Source organism: Thalassophryne amazonica, chromosome 3, assembly GCF_902500255.1.
Source record: "Thalassophryne amazonica chromosome 3, fThaAma1.1, whole genome shotgun sequence".
NCBI classification, from domain to species: Eukaryota; Metazoa; Chordata; class Actinopteri; order Batrachoidiformes; family Batrachoididae; genus Thalassophryne; species Thalassophryne amazonica.
Window position 1 is genome coordinate 135,516,464 of NC_047105.1, and position 13,141 is coordinate 135,529,604.

General features: G+C 43.1%; 1 protein-coding gene across 1 annotated transcript in view; it reads left to right on the forward strand.

The window, feature by feature from the left end:
- Positions 1-9,360, forward strand: part of LOC117507843 (serine/threonine-protein kinase Nek2-like) — a 60,373-nt gene extending 51,013 nt beyond the window's left edge. The window contains exons 6-7 of the mRNA XM_034167627.1: positions 8,913-9,030; positions 9,132-9,360. Coding sequence (XP_034023518.1) covers positions 8,913-9,030; positions 9,132-9,360 — 347 coding nt within the window. The remainder of the gene's footprint in view (positions 1-8,912; positions 9,031-9,131) is intronic.
- Positions 9,361-13,141: the final 3,781 nt, after the last annotated feature.

Genomic DNA, 13,141 nt, shown 5'->3' on the forward strand with positions numbered 1-13,141 from the left:
TCTATCACATACCTTGAAATGTTATCAGAATCTGGCAAGCACTTGTACGAAAGCAGCATTTGCCAGCTGGGGATATTGTGCTCTCAGAGCACTCTCATTAAAAGATGCACAGTTCTGAGACAGACCTGAGAACCGGTGTCGCAGACCGAACGTTCCATCCCTAAAAATCGATCCAATTTTTGCATCTGCGCATGCGTGATTTCAGACCACAGCAGCACGCCTTCATCATCCATCAGGTTATGAAGGTAAAACCTCTTAAATCATTCTAAAGTGATAGGTTTTGGTTTGTGCTCTGTTTTATTGTACATTTTGTCTTATTTTTGGGTGTTGTCAGTTCTTTGCCTATTGCTTTCTGTTTGGGTTCTCTCTGTCTTTCTCTTGGTGGTGAGCGTTTCCCTTTGTTTGACCACACCCCAGTTCTTGTCGCTTCCCCTCACACCTGTCCTCCATTTACAGCTCATCACTTGGGTGTATTTAGGACTCTCTTTGTGCTCTGGTCCTTCGCCAGATCAATGTGCCGTGAGCCTTTCCTAGTATCTTTGCCTTGCTTTGTTTTGCCTCATTGTGTTTTTGACCACCTGCTTGTTTTCTCGACCATGTCTCTAGCCTGATTTAGCCGTGGCACTTTGATCGCTTTCACCACCTGCTGAATTTATGTGGAAATGATTGTTGTACAAATGCTTCAGATATCTGTCGCTGAGCTAGATGATGACTGGAGTGCAGTTTGAAGCAGAAACGAGGTTTTAATACATGACCCACGGCTAATGATGCATGCGCAGATCTAAAAGGGGGACTGATTTTTAGGGGGGGCCGTTCAGTTGGTGACACCGGATTCATCAGAACGGAAACACTATCTGTTTGTGCACAACTCCAAAATTATCATTCACTTTCCATAGCTGCTGATACAATTTATAAAGATTCTAATTCTTTATTGAAAACAACAGCAAAAACAAAACATGTGAAATGTTAAATTTAAATGTTAGAATTCAAATCTTTGTTTTCCCTGAAGGTTCACCCCAAAGGCTCCGTTTGGAAAACCACTACAGTATGTAATTAGAAAAGATTTCACTTTGACACTGTTTTAACCTGCCTGAAGAAAACTTCATCATAAATCATACAAAAAAGTTACTGTTGCAATTAGTGGTTATGATGAACCCAAAGTGCAGACAGAAACAAAATGAGGCGTATGTGTCAAACACTCGAGTGGTTTATTGGCTGCAACACAAGCTAACAGACAAAACAGTAGAGAAATGGCAAAAATGGCAAACAAAAGTAATTCCAAAAATGACTGCGGTAAAACAGGGTGACAGCAGAGCAACCTACAGGTGACACTAGAAGGTAAATAAAACACTCACAGGGAGCAGAGAAAGGTGAATGAATCTGCAAAGACTGACAGGTGAGAAATTAAATACCAGACAAACGAAATGATGACAGGTGCGAGGGATCAGCATGAACAGAAGATACAGGTGGAAAGGAATGAATACCAAATGACTACCATTAAACAGAATACTAACAGTGCAAAAACAACACAGCAGACATCCGAAAGATGAGTGCACAAAATAACACATAATAACCAACTATAACTGAAGAAGAGAGGAAATAATAAACCCACAAACCAACACAGAACGCAGGAGTTAATAAAGTGTTACAATGAAAAAAACTAAAATAACTAGAAGCACAAGAGCACAAACCTCTGCCAAGGCCATAGGGTCACTGACATCACATGGAATACCCTTTGGCAAAGAGACTTATGCCACATCGTTTCACGCATCTACCGTCATGTTTCAGATTCAGTGGTTAAACCCTTAGAGCTTCAGTTGTTTTTAATTTTGTAACAGCAAGTTTATTCAGTGAGGAGAAACAAATGCTAAATTATTGTTGTGTTGTAACTTAATTTTTGTTAAGCCTTTGTGACCTGTCTTCATGAAGTTAGATGCAAAAATGTTGAAACTGGCCCTATCCTGCAATGATAAAGAATCCTTAAAAAAAATTACTGGATCTGGACCGTGTTCCGGATCATTACCAAAATTTAATGACTTCTAAGTTAGGCCAAGATACACCCCTGGTAAAAATTTCATTGAAATCCATTGAGGATTTTTTGAGTAATGTGATCAGATCCTTGTGATCAGAACACAAAGACTATAAGAACTAATGATGACCAAAACCAAAATACAGAACTAAACCAGAAAAGCAGTGTGGAGCTCAAACATGTGAGCAAGACACAACAAGAGAGACAAGTGAGGATGCAAGAGTGGACCACGGTGACTCAACCAGAAAACCAGGACACCAACAAATCAAATCAAATCAAATCAAATCAATTTTATTTATATAGCGCCAAATCACAACAAACAGTTGCCCCAAGGCACTTTATATTGTAAGGCAAAAGCCATACAATAATTACAGAAAAACCGCAACGGTCAAAACGACCCCCTGTGAGCAAGCACTTGGCGACAGTGGGAAGGAAAAACTCCCTTTTAACAGGAAGAAACCTCCAGCAGAACCAAGCTCAGGGAGGGGCAGTCTTCTGCTGGGACTGGTTGGGACTGAGGGGAGAGAATCAGGAAAAAGACATGCTGTGGAGGGGAGCAGAGATCAATCACTAATGATTAAATGCAGAGTGGTGCATACAGAGCAAAAAGAGAAAGAAACACTCAGTGCATCATGGGAACCCCCCAGTAGTCTAAGTCTATATCAGCATAACTAAGGGATGGTTCAGGGTTCAGGGTGTCTGTCTCCCTGATCCGAATTGGGAGCTGGTTCCACAGGAGAGGAGCCTGAAAGCTGAAGGCTCTGCCTCCCATTCTACTCTTAAAAACCCTAGGAACTACAAGTCAATCAATCAATTCAATCAATCAATTTTATTTATATAGCGCCAAATCACAACAAACAGTTGCCCCAAGGCGCTTTATATTGTAAGGCAAGGCCATACAATAATTATGAAAAACCCCAACGGTCAAAACGACCCCCTGTGAGCAAGCACTTGGTGACAGTGGAAAGGAAAAACTCCCTTTTAACAGGAAGAAACCTCCAGCAGAACCAGGCTCAGGGAGGAGCAGTCTTCTGCTGGGACTGGTTGGGGCTGAGGGAGAGAACCAGGAAAAAGACATGCTGTGGAGGGGAGCAGAGATCAATCACTAATGATTAAATGCAGAGTGGTGCATACAGAGCACCTCTCCCTTAGATTAATATGATTCAAACCACCGCAGCACAGTGCCTTTAATACCTATGGCATGCTCTAATCTCTGTAATAAAATTTTATTGTCAACAGTATCAAAAGCAGTACTGAGGTCTAACAGGATAAGCACAGAGATGAGTCCACTGTCTGAGGCCATAAGAAGATCATTTGTAACCTTCACTAATGCTGTTTCTGTACTATGATAAATTCTAAAACCTGACTGAAACTCTTCAAATAGACCATTCCTCTGCAGATGATCAGTTAGCTGTTTTACAACTACCCTTTCAAGAATTTTTGAGAGAAAAGGAAGGTTGGAGATTGGCCTATAATTAGCTAAGATAGCTGGGTCAAGTGATGGCTTTTTAAGTAATGGTTTAATTACTGCCACCTTAAAAGCCTGTGGTACATAGCCAACTAATAAAGATAGATTGATCATATTTAAGATCGAAGCATCAATTAATGGTAGGGGTTCCTTGAGCAGCCTGGTAGGAATGGGGTCTAATAGAAATGTTGATAGTTTGGAGGAAGTAACTAATGAAAATAACTCAGACAGAACAATCGGAGAGAAAGAGTCCAAATACCGGCATCAAGATAACGATATGTCTTTGGGATGGTTATGAGTAATTTTTTCTCTAATAGTTAAATTTTATTAGCAAAGAAAGTCATGAAGTCATTACTAGTTAAAGTTAAAGGAATACTCAGCTCAATAGAGCTCTGACTCTTTGTCAGCCTGGCTACAGCGCTGAAAAGAAACCTGGGGTTGTTCTTAGTTTCTTCAATTAGTGATGAGTAGTAAGATGTCCTAACTTTACGGAGGGCTTTTTTATAGAGCAACAGACTCTTTTTCCAGGCTAAGTGAAGATCGTCTAAATTAATGAGATGCCATTTCCTCGCCAATTTACAGGTTATCTGCTTTAAGCTGCGAGTTTGTGAGTTATACCACGGAGTCAGGCACTTCTGATTTAAGGCTTTCTTTTTCAGAGGAGCTACAGCATCCAAAGTTGTGCTCAATGAGGATGTTAAACTATTTACGAGATAATCTATCTCACTCACAGAGTTTAGGTAGCTACTCTGCACTGTGTTGGTATATGGCATTGGAGAACATAACAAAGAAGGAATCATATCCTTAAACCTAGTTACAGCGCTTTCCGAAAGACTTCTACTGTAATGAAACTTATTCCCCACTGCTGGGTAGTCCATTAAAGTAAATGTAAATGTTATTAAGAAATGATCAGACAGAAGGGGGTTTTCAGGGAATACTGTTAAGTCTTCAATTTCCATACCATAAGTCAGAACAAGATCTAAAGTATGGTTAAAGTGGTAGGTGGACTCATTTACATTTTGAGCGAAGCCAACTGAGTCTAATAATAGATTAAATGCAGTGTTGAGGCTGTCATTCTCAGCATCTATGTGGATGTTAAAATTGCCCACTATAATTATCTTATCTGAGCTAAGCACTAAGTCAGACAAAATGTCTGAAAATTCACAGAGAAACTCACAGTAACAACCAGGTGGACGATAGATAACAACAAATAAAACTGTTTTTTGGGATTTCCAATTTGGATGGACAAGACTAAGAGTCAAGCTTTCAAATGAATTAAAGCTCTGTCTGGGTTTTTGATTAATTAATAAGCTGGAGTGGAAGATTGCTGCTAATCCTCCCCCTCGGCCAGTGCTTTGAGCATTCTGACAGTTAGTGTGACTTGGGGGTGTTGACTCATTTAAACTAACATATTCATCCTGCTGTAACCAGGTTTCTGTAAGGCAGAATAAATCAATATGTTGATCAATTATTATATCATTTACTAACAGGGACTTAGAAGAGAGAGACCTAATGTTTAATAAACCACATTTAACTGTTTTAGTCTGTGGTGCAGTTGAAGGTGCTATATTATTTTTTTCTTTTTGAATTTTTATGCTTAAATAGATTTTTACTGGTTGTTGGTGGTCTGGGAGCAGGCACCGTCTCTACGGGGATGGGGTATTGGGGGGATGGCAGGGGGAGAGAAGCTACAGAGAGGTGTGTAAGACTACAACTCTGCTTCCTGGTCCCAACCCTGGATAGTCACGGTTTGGAGGGTTTAATAAAATTGGCCAGATTTCTAGAGATGAGAGCTGCTCCATCCAAAGATGGATGGATGCCGTCTCTCCTAACAAGACCAGGTTTTCCCCAGAAGCTTTTCCAATTATCTATGAAGCCCACCTCATTTTCTGGACACCAGTCAGACAGCCAGCAATTCAAGGAGAACATGCGGCTAAACATGTCACTCCCGGTCCGATTGGGGAGGGGCCCAGAGAAAACTACAGAGTCCGACATTGTTTTTGCAAAGTTACACACCGATTCAATGTTAATTTTAGTGACCTCCGACTGGCGTAACCAGGTGTCATTACTGCCGACGTGAATTACAGTCTTACCAAATTTACACTTAGCCTTAGCCAGCAGTTTCAAATTTCCTTCAGCGTCGCCTGCTCTGGCCCTCGGAAGACAATTGACTATGGTTGCTGGTGTCGCTAACTTCACATTTCTCAAAACAGAGTCGCCAATAACCAGAGTTTGTAACTCGGCGGGTGTGTCGCCGAGTGGGGAAAAATGGTTAGAGATGTGAACGGGTAGGTGGTGTACAGGGGGCTTCTGTTTAGGGCTACACTTCCTCCACACAGTCACCCAGCTGGCCTGCTTTCCCGGCTGCTCGGGATCTGCTGGGGGACAGCTAACGGCGGCTAAGCTACCTTGGTCCACACCAACTGCAGGGGCCTGGCTAGCTGTAGGAATTTCCAAGGTGCAGAGCTAAATCTCCAATTCGCCCAGGCTGGCCTCCAAAGCTAAGAATAAGCTACACTTATTACAAATACCATTACTGCTAAAGGAGGCCGAGGAATAACTAAACATTTCACACTCAGAGCAGAAAAGTGCGGGAGAGACAGGAGAAGCCGCCATGCTAAACCGACTAAGAGCTAGTAGCTGCGCTAAGCTAGCGGATTCCTAAAAACACACAAAGTGAATAATGTGTAAATAATTTAGAGGTGATTCAGCAGAGGGAGTGCTTTAGTTAAGGCACGTGAAGATAACACTGTGAAACAAATCGTTATCTAGTTAACTAGATCAATCTAACTACGCAGATTAAACAGCTAACAGATACAGAAAAACACAGCTGTGCTCCGGAACAGGAAGTGATACAATACCGCAGTGAGAGCCAACCACCAGTAGAGTGCAGTAGGTATACTGAGCAAATGCACATATACAGAAAGTAATAATACTTACAGGCAACACTAACAAATGAATACATACAGAACTCTCAAAGGTGCACAGATGAGTTACTGTCACAGTTACTGTGTCTGTGTTTGGGGTCAATCACATGGTTGAGACACAATTCAGTGATGTGTGCTCCTGTTTTATACAGAAATTACAGGTGGATTTTAAATTGAGTAGATGGTTCCTGTGGGGTGTACGCCTGGCAAACTTCACATGCATCAGCTGGGAACTGATCACAAAAGTAAATCTGCCACCAACTCCCAAAAAGGGTTATCTGTAGGTTGGAGGGCCACATGCACTTCCTGGATGCAGAACAGCATCATGGTCAGGATGAACAAACTATAGGCTGTAACACCCGGACGTTCTACCAGCACATCAAGTGCCCAACAAGAGAAGGAACACTCTTGATCATGTGTACTCTAACATCAAGCATGGTTACAGAGCCATGCCCCTTCTCCACCTCAGCCAGTCAGATCATCTCTCCCTGCATACACCCCCCCACAGGCCCACCACAAAGACTGTAAGAACCTGGCCTGAGAATGCACTCAGTGAACTTCAGGACTGCCTCCAGCACACAGACTGGGACCTATTTGAACACCAGGACCTGGAAATAGTCACACAGTACTGGACTACATCCAGTTCTGTATGGGAACTGTGTCTGTGGACAAAATCATCCGGGTTTTTCCAAACCAGAAGTCCTGGATGACCAGCGAGGCCAGCTCACTCCTTCCCATGACACTGCCTTCAGGTCAGGCGACAGAGCTCTTTACAGTGCAGCTCGAGCTGACCTGAAAAAAAGGAATTAAAAAAGCCAAAGCGGACCATAAGAAGAGGATAGAGTCCCACTTCACCGGTTACAGACCACAGGAGGTGTGGCAGAGTCTACAGAGCATCACCAATTTCAGAGGCTGTGATGTGACTTCAAGAGACCTGAGCGTGTCGCTAGCAGAGGAGCTCAACACCTTCTTTGGTCGTTTTGATTCACCACAGTGACAGTCTTCTGTTCCAGTTATCTCCACCAGTTATCTCATTTCTGCTTAAAACTGCACTCCAAGTCACCATCTATCTCAGCGACAGATCTCTGAAGCTTCTGTACAACAATCATTTCCACATGAATTCAGCTTTATTTAATAATAAATAAATAAATAAGTTCTAAAAATCACTGAGATTAATGAAACCCGGCGCACCTGAGTCTAACACTCTACACCCAAACCGATCAAAGGGAATAATGTGATTATTAACCATCAGATGCCAAAGTAAAACCTCTTAAATCATGTGCAAACCATTACACCACCACCTCCCTGAAGAAGACAACGGCATCTGGGCAGAAACCGTCCAGATGCCATTGTCTGCCAATCAAATTATGCTCTTCAGAAACAACCAGTCACAGCAGAGCTAGTGCCGACCCTGGTTCCCTCCCCCATAGTGCCACCACCCCCCACCCCAAGTTTTGAGCGAGAGAGCAGGAATCCACCACGCACAAGCAGAAATCATCTTTGAGAGGGCGGGGGTGCGCTGGTCACATATTCCTCCTTTCCTCACTTGAAGAGCAGTTTCCACTGAGTGCATGCACGCAGAGATAATTTGCATGTGGCGCAATTAATATCTACATGTTATCTACATATCTACATAATATAATATGCTGTTGGATGGAATGTTCCATGACGCTTGTCCTCAGACCACTTGATGACACAGCGTACATAACTGATAAAACTAAGGTCTTCATATCTCCATCTGGGACAACAGGCATCATGAAATATTCTGTTTTTTGCTTATCACACTGACACAAGACACAGGCAACACAAAGTTTTGATATAACACATACCGTTCACCAGCATACAATGTCAAATGCAACACTCATCATCCAATCACATAACTGTACTGATCCACACAGCAGGGCAAGGCCCGCCCACCTGGGGGTCGGCCAAGCGCAGGCTTAAAACGAAGGCGGAGTGCAATGTCGGGAACATTGAGTAGGAAGCTGGCTCCAAGACCCCAGCATTGTCGTAGTGACACTGTTCATTCCGTGAAAGCATCTTTTCAATACAACATCTGGTTTTTGAAGTCTGTGTCCTGTCAGTCTCAAACCCTTCAGTTTGCTCACCACATAAAATTACCAGGAGGGGATCCTCAGGCAGAAAATCCCCTACAATTCCCAACATCCAGAGATGGGTGTGGTGTCTAGTCCGGAAACCGTCCTGTGCAACGGTAACATTTCCTGTATGTTCGTTTTGTGAATTGTTTTGTATTTTATGTCTGTATCATGGCCCAAGCAGATGGTCACACCTTTGAGTCTGGTCTGCTTGAGATTTCTTCCTCAGAGGGAGTTTTTCCTTACCACTGTTGCTCTGGGGGTTGGTAAGGTTACACCTTACTTGCGTGAAGCACCTTGAGGCAAACTTGTGATTTGGCGCTATATAAATGAAAATAAATTGAAATTACAATGCCCAAATGTATGTTTTACGTGGACTCATTTTGGCACAGATCCGGCCCACAGAAATAACACCATTGTCAAATTTGCTGATGACACCACAGTGGTCGGACTGTTCTCAAAGGGAGACGAGGCAGCCTATAGAGAGGAGGTCCAGAGGCTAAGAACCTGGTGCTCAGACAACAACCTGGCACCGAACACAAAAAAACCAAAGGTTGATAATCATGGACTTAAGGAGGAACCATCTGACCCGACCCCCTCTACATCAACAGCGAGTGTGTGGAGAGGATTCACACATTCAGGGTCCAGGGAGTCCAGATTTCAGATGACCTTTCCTGGACAGACAACACATCAGCTGTCATAAAGAAGACCCAGCAGAGTCTACACATCCTGAAAATCCTCAGGAAGAACAACCTGTACAGGAAGCTGCTGCTGGCCTTCTACCAATCATCCACTGAGAGCCTGCTGACGTACTGTGTCCTGGTACGGAAGCAGCACTGAGGCAGACAGAGCGAGGCTTCAGAGGACAGTCAAAGCAGCGCAGAAGATTGTTGGCTGACCTTTCCCCTCCCTGACAGACATCAACACCACCTGGTGCCTCAGCAGAGCTCAGAACATCATCAAGGACAGTTCATATCTGGGCTGCCAGCTGTTTGACCTGTTGCCTTCTGGCAGGCGCTACAGGTGCATCAAAGCCAGGACAAACGGACTAAAAAACATTTTTTTTCCAAGAGCAATCAACACCCTGAACTCTCACATGCAACGACCCCAGACATCAATATAAGGTACAATGTGTAACATATGTATCACTGTCACTGCTGCTGCTGTCCTTTAAATCCTGCTGCTATATTTATTCATCTCATGCAATACAATCACCTTATATTGTTATATTTTATCTTATATTTGTACATAGAGATTTTCATTGCACTGTCCTGTGGGATTTTATACTTATACTAGTGCAGCATAGTGATGCAATGACCGTTATGACTTTTTGACCACATGGCACTTTACTCATTTCATCCAACACTCACCAGTCAGTGGAAATAGACACACCCACTTCACCCGGCTGCAGCAGATAGATGGTTATTTTGGAGAGGTGGGGACACGACTGACAGACCACGTGTCTGCCTGGGTGGTTGCTATCCAGGACTCATGGAGGTTTCATGTTTTGGTGGATGTGGCATCACAATGGCTGCTGGTGCCAGATCTGAATCGCACTTGACAGACTAACAAGGTGCTGAGTGCAGCAAACGCAGTCACAACACAAAGAGAAATATTTCACCTAAAACCAGAGAAGCGGTTCCAAAGCCTCACAGAAAAATGCCCTCATGACTATTTCATATGATTTTCTGTTGCAGAAAATGAAAACAAATAGTATTTCAGTTCTGTAACAAATGGAAATGTGTTGCATTGATTATTTAAAAACTATTTTTTCTCCCTGAAACCAATAAGGCAGTCCTTTGGCCGTCCTTCCCTGCACAGCATAACGGCGTCGACTTTATCTCTGAATGGATGAAAACACGGGTTTTCTGCACTGACATTTAAACGAATGAGTCCTGCTTTCCAGAACAAAGCATAGGAGGAAGACACTTTCATTCCAAAGATAATAAAATCACACTGCGGAACGTGATCCGCTAATCTCTCGCCATTTTGTGGTGGGTGAATTCCAGAATTGATTGGGAGCACTTTTTGTTGGCTTTGCAGTGCCACATTGTTATCTCCAATCAAAAGACTGTGTAGAGATGCATGCGCCCCGACATAAATCACCGGGCTCGGGTTCGGTCAGGTTTAAGGCGGAGTCATCGGTTGTATACGCCAGCAGGCAGGGAGGACGAGATGAGCTCATTATCTTAATCGTTCCCCTTCAGTGCTCCAGACTCAAACACGGGCACAGATTCATCAAACGTTTACTCGGACAAATAACATCGACTGAAATGAGTTCCTTCTGTCTTTTGCTTCGGGGAGCTGGGAGCACTCCATTCATCCCAAAACTTAACCAAACCACCTTTTTAGGTTCCTTCAACAACCACAAAATACAATCCACAATACAATCCCCCCCCCCCCCCCCCCCCCCCCCAAAAAAAAAACAAAAAAACAAAAAACCTGGCTTCAGGCTGGATGTTCGAGAAACACTTTCAGAGCCTTCAATAGAAATGCTTACTGTTAATCCTTTAGATTCAGCTTCAGGTCGGATCCACCTTCTGACTTGAAGGATTTTTGTGGAAAAATGTTTTTGGAATAATTTCATCATGAAAACAAACACATTTGATGCATTCTTAGAGTTACTTTACACCAAAAATGTTCACTTAGATGATATTCTCTTGTTCTTTATTCTATTGTTTGTAGCTAAGATGTATTTTAAAACATTCATTTGGCCGTTATTTTGAACATAAATCTATCTATAAAGCAAGATGCGTCTGTGTGTGTGTGTGTGTGTGTGTGTGTGTGGCTCACATATCTCTGTTTGTCAGATCGGCCTCAGCTTTCGGATATGGCTTGCGCAGCACGATGATGCGCATCCTTTATTATGAAAATCTGGGGGATTAATTTTTAAAACCTTTATTTTGAAACGTTTATTTTGATTAATGTAACATTAGTACTTCCAAGATGGTGCCCTCTCTGGTGTCTCTGTCCTATTTCAATTTATCCAATTTGTTTCATGTATATAGTGTCAAATCACAACAAAGCTGCCTAAATGCGCTTCACGCAAGTAAGGTCAAACCTTATCAACCCACTGAGCAAGCACACAGGCGACGGTGGTAAAGAAAAACTCCATCTGATGATTTGAGGAAGAAACCTCAAGCAGACCAGTCTCAAAGAGGCGACCCTCTGCTTAGGCCATGCTACCAAAAAGGTTTACAATACAGAACACGACACAACCACAATTAATGAGAGTCCAGCTCCTCCGACTCCTCCTCCTGTCCTACTCTTCCGCCACCTACGCGACTGTAAGCTACAGTAGAGAAACACTTGATGAACATTGGCAAAGTTCATTACAAACTTTCATTTAACCTCTTGAATCTTCAATCTTAAGCCCAGAAGCCTTCTGCTGCTCTGCAGCCACTCCTCCTCTTGTATACTTAATGGACAACAAACCTGACACGGTAACGCCATTCTGTTTCTACACGAGCAGGAAAATGCCCAAAACACTTAAAGCTACCATCTGCCACCATTTTGGGTTCATAAATGGCAACAACAAAGACGAGCTTGACACAAGTAAAGCGATTTGCCAGGCATGCCAAGGGGAAGTGAAGTGTTGCAGAAATACAACTGTATATGAATGTAAACTTTACTCAGCACAGAGGGTGGCCAGTACAAGTGACACTGCTCTTAAGGTTTAAACAACATGCCAACACATGCACATCCATGTTGGTAAGACTTTATCTCAAGAAAGAAATCTAACCAGACTGAGCCTTCAAATCACTTTTAAAAATCATGCGCTTCCATTGCTGTTTTTGCTTTTCCCCAATGGCCAAAAAAGCAAAATCCACCAGTGATACTTTCACATGAGTGGAATCAGGTTCAACTGCCTACAGCGTCCACACAACAACACAATAGTTATCAATCAGTCTACACATTTCACAACAACCCAAAATGTCAATGACTCACATTATCAATAACGACTGTATTCAGATCCATGTGTTTGTGCTTCAGGTACACTAACCGTGTTTAGTTACTCACTCACTCATCTTCAAACGCTCATCTGGGATCGGGTCATGGGGGCAACAGCTCCAGCAGGGGATCCCAGACTTCCCTTTCCATAGGGGAAGTGATGGTCTCATAGTTAAGCGTTGGGCTTGAGACCAGAGGATCCTCATTTCAAATCCCAGCCTGACTGGAAAACCACTAAGGGCCCTTGGGCAAGGTCCTTAATCCCCTTGTTGCTCCCAGTGTGCAGAGAGCGACTTGTGTGGCAGCACCCTGACATTGGGGTGAATGTGAGGGATTATTGTAAAGCATTTTGAGTGTCTCATACAGATGGAAAAGTGCTATATAAATGCAGTCCATTTACCATTTACCATTCCCGGGCCACACTGACCACCTCCGATTGGGGGATCCCAAGGAATTCCCACTGTGGAGATATAATCTCTCCACCTAGTTCTGGGTCTTCCCCAGGGTCTCCTCCCAGATGGTCGTGCCTGGAACACATCCCTAGGGAGGCGCTCCCTTGTGTTTATTCCATCCTATATCTCTATGTGTGTGTATTTTGTTTGAATATTGCCAAAAGAAGTTGACAAGTTTGCACAGGAACACAGCGAACTCTATTACAGCAATCGACTGG